Source organism: Jaculus jaculus, chromosome 6 (genome assembly GCF_020740685.1).
Source record: "Jaculus jaculus isolate mJacJac1 chromosome 6, mJacJac1.mat.Y.cur, whole genome shotgun sequence".
Classification (NCBI taxonomy): Eukaryota; Metazoa; Chordata; class Mammalia; order Rodentia; family Dipodidae; genus Jaculus; species Jaculus jaculus.
In genome coordinates, this window is record NC_059107.1 from 167245701 (window position 1) to 167252157 (window position 6457).

The 6457-nt window shown below is 45.5% G+C and overlaps 1 protein-coding gene across 1 annotated transcript; it reads left to right on the forward strand.

Annotated features, from left to right (window-relative positions):
* Positions 1-566: 566 nt before the first annotated feature.
* Positions 567-6457, forward strand: Acr (acrosin). Its single transcript, XM_045153263.1, has 5 exons — positions 567-643; positions 1479-1682; positions 1879-2162; positions 5754-5899; positions 6425-6457. Exons 1-5 carry the CDS (start codon positions 567-569, stop codon positions 6455-6457), a joined length of 744 nt encoding a protein of 247 aa, XP_045009198.1.

Here is a 6457-nt window from a genome sequence, read left to right on the forward strand (position 1 = left end):
TCCTGACATTCAAGTATAGGAGACAATACTTTGCTGCACTTAGGAGAGGAGATCTGGAGACATTCAAGAAACACTGTGACGTTCAGCAGTAGACAGGAAAGTGGGATTTCTAGTCAGAAATTAGGAAAATTCAAAATGTCTCTTTGAAACTTGTGCTAATGATACATACTTGAAAAAAGAAAAGACATCTTTCCCCACTAAATACTGAGGTTCTATGGACCAGCTGAAGCTGAATCCTTTTAACCACAAGCATAGTGCACCATCTCATTACAGGTGGGTCAAGTTGCTCCTCAGTCTATGAGACTATAGTAGTTACGGCTCACAAAACTTCAGAAGAGTTGTCAGTAATGAAGACTTAGTCTGCCAACAGAAAGAATGAGATTGTACAACTGGGAATGGAGAGTTAGCACTGGAAGTCAAGAAGGCACTTCAGCACAAATCAGTTAAGCCAGGAGGCCTGCCTAGCCTAACTGCTGGGGTGGGGGTGGGAGGTCACCCCACTGATTGGCTAGAAGGGTGTGGAGCTTTGTGAGGTCACAGCTTGCAGGACAGGTTAGGGTAGAGGTATGGTAGAGATGCTGCCAACTGTCGTTCTGCTGGTCTCAGCAGTGTCTGTGATTGCCAAAGATAATGCCACGTGTGTGTAAGTGTTAGGGGTACCTTGGTGGGAGGAAAAGGCATTTTCTGAAAATTAGATCCCACCCACGCTCCTTTTGTCCAGGGCTAGAGAGGGGACCAAGCTCGAGCCTTAAAATTCCCTGGGTAGTTTCACAGCTTTTGTGACCTGAATCTCTAGCTCAGACTTTCCCTGCTTCTAGAACCATCATCCCAGAACCACTAAGTCTCCATTCCTAAATCTATGCTCCCTACTTCCCCACTGACTGGCCCCACTGCCTCTTAGACTTTGGGTTTGGAGTTTCAGAGCCTCTTTCTCCTTCTGCACAATGGCGGTGTCCTACCTGTGCCTGAGTCCAAAGGTATCCATCATGTGCCTCTGGCACTTCCATCTATTCGCAGAATCTCTTACTCTTAGGGACCCACAATGCAAACAACTTCCAAACTCATCCACCTCAGGACTCCCACTGCTCCTAGTCTGCTGTCCCCTGTGCCACTGACCATGTCTGCAGGTCACTGTAAATGTTTGTAGCTACTCTCTCCTTTGAACCCAACCCTGTAATCCCAAGACCCTCTTAATCACATGACACCCCCAGGAGTCTCTCTCCTCCTGAAGACCCCAGGCCATTACAACTTTACCTACAGCACTTCTGACTCCAATTCTGCCCAGGAATCCCCCAAACCTCCAGGACCCATAAAGTCATTTCCTGGAGCCCATAGCTACCTCTATACCCCAAGATGTCCCCATTTCCTCACAGCTCTTGTTCATCCTACCTAACAACATGTTTTTGCCTCCCCTCATCATGTGGAGGTACAAGGACTGTCTGCCTCTGGGTTTGAACAGTGTTTTGGTCTCTCCTCAGTGGCCCCTGTGGGTTACGGTTCAGGCAAAACCCACAAGGGGGTTTCCGGATTATCGGAGGGCAGACTGCACAGCATGGGGCCTGGCCCTGGATGGTGAGCCTGCAGATCATATCTCATGACAGCCGCAGGTACCATGCCTGTGGAGGCAGCTTGCTGAATTCTCACTGGGTGCTTACAGCTGCTCACTGCTTCGATAGCCAAAAGTATGTGTGGGGAATCAGAGGGAGGTCTTGAGAACATTCTTCTTAGAAAGGGACATTCTCCCGAGGATCTTCCCATGGTCTGTCTGTAGTCCTGGGCCAAATGCTAATGATCCTGGTAGTGGGGAAGCTTTTGAGGACCCTCTCCTGACAGGTTTCTCTCTGGCCAATCTAAATGAGAATGATTTTGTGCCCACAGAAAAGTCTATGACTGGAGACTGATATTTGGAGCACAGGAAATTGAATATGGAAGCAACAGACCAATGAAAGAGCCTGTACAGGAGAGATATGTGCAGAAAATCATCATCCATGAAAAATACAACGTTGTGACAGAGGGGAATGACATTGCTCTCTTGAAGATCACTCCTCCTGTCACATGTGGGCGCTTCATTGGGCCAGGCTGTCTACCCCACTTTAAGGCTGGTCCTCCCAAAATTCCTCAGACCTGCTATGTGACTGGGTGGGGATACACAAAAGAGAAGGGTGAGTATGAGTGGGCACTAATGCCCATTCTCCTGATGGTCTTTTTGGGGCAGGGGTCATACGCTTATGCATGGCTGAGCAATTTTTGTCCTCCTCTTGGCATCATGAATAGAGCCGGTCACAGACCCTTATGTGGCTGGAGAATTTAGCATGAATGAAGCTGAGTTCCCTGTCCAAGGTCACATGACTAGTGAGTCTTGCCAACAAGGAAGGCTAGAGACAGGCAATACTAGAACTTTGACATTTTTAAAAAAAATTAAAAATATTTTATTTATTGATTTATTGAATAGAGAGAAGAATGGGCACGCCAGGGCCTATAGCCACTGCAAATGAATTCCAGATGCCTGTGCCACCTTGTGCATCTGGCTTACATGGGTACTGGGGAATTGAACCTGTGTCCTTACTCTTCTCTGGCAAGGGCCTTAATCACTAAGCCATATCTCCAGCTCGACATTTTTTTTTTTTTTTAATGAAGCCAGGCTGTGTCTATATCTAGGACCTGGAACCCCAGCTGCTGGACTGTGCACATTGGGGACATATACTGAAACAGCATTTGGAAAAGAGCTCTGGATATCCTGTGGCCATATGTTTTCCTCATCTATGAATGGAAGAGCTAGATGAGAGGCCTCTAGAGTTGAGCATCTCCAACCTCTGTGATTCCTGAGCTGTCTTCATCTTCATCCGTCAACAGCACAAGCACCTAGGCCCCCTCCCATCCTTGTACAGTCAGCACCAACATCCACTTGTTCCTTCTGGGTTACTTGATGTCCTCTCTATAAACTAAGACAGAGAGAGGGAAGTAGTGGGTGGTTTTCTCCAGATTATAGGGATTCAAGCCCCCGAGAACTGGCCAGCAGGTCCTTTGCCATTCAAGATGAATATAGCTGCCTATGTAGCTTTCTCCCTTGGTGTCCAAACTGCCTGCCTCTTCCTAGGCACAGACTTTTCACTCATCAATGAGTAGAAAGTGAATAGGAGAATCTCTTCCACAATAGACCAGTTCATAGGGGACCCAGGATATGACCTAGACTCATTGCTAACTCCAAGGCTATAGGCTGAGTCCCAAGAAAAGCTTGAAACTTGTAGCCACTCTTTATCCCAGAAGCAAAAGATTATCCCCTTAAGTAGCAACAACGGACAACAAGGTTTTGTTAGTGTTTTCAGCTTTCTGTAAGTAGCTGCATAAATTTTTACTGTCACACTAGTGATGTGAAAATGTAGCAAATTGGGCTGGAGAGATGGCTTAGCATTTAAGGTGCATGACTGTGAAGCCTAAGGACCCTGATTCGATTCTCCAGGTCCCGCATAAGAGGTGCACATGGTGGCACATGCGTCTGGAGTTTGTAGTGGCTAGAGGTCATGGTGTGCCCATTCTCCCTCTCCCTCTCTCTCTCCCTCTCTTTGTCTCAAATAAATAAATTAAATTAAATCTAAAAATATATATATATTTAAAAAATAAAAGAAAGAAAATGTAATAAATTAATTTAACTTTCAGTCTCTTATTTGATAATGGAAATTTTAGGATTCTTGATTCAAGGCAGTTCAGTCATTTGGGATTTAAAAATAACCCTTCTTTAAAATTAGAGAAAGTTAGCTGGGCGTGGTGGCGCACGCCTTTAATCCCAGCACTTGGGAGGCAGAGGTAGGAGGATCACCATGAGTTCAAGGCCACCCTGAGACTACAGAGTTAATTCCAGGTTAGCCTGGACCAGAGTGAGACACTACCTCGAAAAACAAAAACAAAAACAAAAACAAACAAAAAAAATTAGAGAAAATTGCTGGGTGTAGTGTCTCATGCCTTTAATCCCAGCACTGTGGTAGGAGGTTGAGGTAAGAGGATCACTGTGAGTTCAAGGCTAGCCCGAGACTACATAGTGAATTCCAATCAATAATTTTGTGATTTTCACTCTTATTTTCTTTTCCTAGATATTGATCTAATTCTTGACATATTTGTTACCTGTTCTGTCTTTCAGAGAAGAGGGCCTTGTCCTAGCTACCTTTGCTTTCACTGGCCTTTACTAGCAAGTGACTATAGCTTTTTGGCTTGAGCAGCCCATTCCTACCCTGGCAGCTGATGCCTACAAGCTCTGTTCTGACTTATCTGCTTTCTGACCATGTCCATAGTTTGGGGGTTCTTGTACTCTCCGGGAGGCTGGTCTCAGGGATGTCAAGTAAGACCTTTTTGTTCTAAAATCCCATTAAATTAATGGTGGCATCACTTATTTTTGACTTGCAAACACAGCCCCCCACCTCTAAAGCCTTATTTAAAAATAAAAAAAGCAGGCTTCAAGCTCCTGTGGCCCACCCATATCTGCCTAGTTCTGTCTCTTCCTCGAACTCCTCTGCTTTAGGGCTGGAAGAGCCACAGATGTTGCTCTTTTCTCTTGAATTTTGAGTTCCTGCAGGCTTCTTAGTTAAATTGGCTGGGCTGTTTTAAGACACTTGGCTTTACACAATGAGATCCATGATTTCAGACTGTGGATTCAGCCACAGATTTAAAGTTATCCTAATGGCTAAGAAACCAAGAGTCTGTTATTGTTATCTCAATGTCATTCCTATCCCAAGAACAGTTCTCATAAAACATCTCATTGCTGTTTGAATGGGAGGAAGAGTGCAGGTTCTTATTAATAACAGGAAAAAATAGCCAAACAAAAAACAACCCTCACCATACCCCTTAAAAAAAATCCGAAACTCAGCAAACATGCATTTAACAGCCATGTACTGCTATCCTGCTGAGTTTACTGTACTGTGTATGTGGGTCTTTAAGTTTCTTATCTTAACCTTCTGGGCTTGCATGGCTGTGTTCCAGGTCTGCCCTATATTGAGTTACCCTACGTGTTCTGCTCATGACATCCAAACCTAGCCATGGTGCTATAGTGGGAGGGGGACCAGCATGCTAGTGGCTGCATGTGATGAAGAGGCATAGCAGGCTCTGGGGCAGTGCCTAAGCCAGATGCATGCTGGTGCATAATAAGGCCTTTCCTAATGCCAAGGCCATAACAGGGTCTAGGGCAGTGAAGGAGGCCCTGACTTAGCTTTTTTCTTCTTAAAATCTCCTCAAAGAAGATATGAGGCATATCACTTGGGAAGATCCTTTCTACAACTAGATGGAAAGGTTCTGATGAGGGACAAAAAGCAGGGAGGGTAACTTCTGGATATATTTTGGAGAATGAAAGGTATGTCACAGTCTGGAGAAGGACAGTCTTGGTTAGATTCCAGCTCCTCAATCAACGCTCTTGTAGTAGTGCTTCAACTCCTGATACAAAATGGGAATAACAGGCTCACAGACTCAGTCCTTGGCACATGCTAGCTATTTTTGCTAATGCTGCAACTAACCTCCATAATCTCTCATCCATTATTAATATACACAACTACCTTTTTCTTCTTCCCCTTCTTCATCCAGCCAACATTCTTCCACTTCCATCACTGTCTTACTTTCACTGTGCATTTCCTCCCTTAAGGAGTGTGAGATGAAGCTGAGAGATCTAGGTGTAACCACAGCATTATAGAGGAAGGAGGCTCATGGTGGGAGAAGGTAGGGTTTTCTTCATGTGTTCCTTGATCACTGACCACTGTGTGGCCTGGCTGTAGTCCCCAGGCCATCACCTGTTCTGATGGAGGCACGCGTGAATCTCATCGACCTTGACCTGTGTAACTCAACCCAGTGGTACAATGGGCGTGTCACATCAACCAACGTGTGTGCAGGGTATCCTGAAGGCAAGATTGACACCTGCCAGGTAACTTCCTTCTGGTATCTATACCCCTGGGTTCCTTCCCATCCCCTAAGGAAAGTTCTTTTTGGGTCCTTGGGTCACCATTTTTACTCCCTGCCTATGGCTTTACTTTAGTGACTCCTTCCATCCCTTTTCTTAGCACAGACTGTCACAATGAGAATGGAGGTAACATCCATCAGTTGCCCCTACAAAGAACCAACATTAGCATATAGAACATATTGCCCAAACCGAGCACTTGAAGATATTACTTGCATCTTCCCCAGAACTCAAGGTCCTAAAGCCACAGGTCCCCAGGCATGATGCACATGTGGGTTCACTCATCTGCTTAATGCAATGAAACCCATAACCGTCCCTACTCTCCTCACTTCCCAGTAGATGTTGGCATTTTCATCTTTACCATTTGTGTCTCTGGTATCAGGAAACCATGTGGTTGTAGACATTGTTTACCTAGAGCCCCATGACCCCTCTGGGAAGAGAGAGTGGCTCAAACTGAAAATGACCCCTGTGCCCTTCTGGACAGGGGGACAGTGGTGGGCCTCTCATGTGCAGAGACAACGCTGA

What these genes read in the sequence shown, in the direction of transcription:
- Acr (XM_045153263.1), top strand. Translation starts at nt 567, where the DNA reads ATGGTAGAGATGCTGCCAACTGTCGTTCTGCTGGTCTCAGCAGTGTCT. An exon ending in AAAGATAATGCCACGTGTGT is followed by an intron (nt 644 to 1,478) that starts GTAAGTGTTAGG and finishes GTCTCTCCTCAG; the next exon opens with TGGCCCCTGTGGGTTACGGT. An exon ending in CACTGCTTCGATAGCCAAAA is followed by an intron (nt 1,683 to 1,878) that starts GTATGTGTGGGG and finishes TTGTGCCCACAG; the next exon opens with AAAAGTCTATGACTGGAGAC.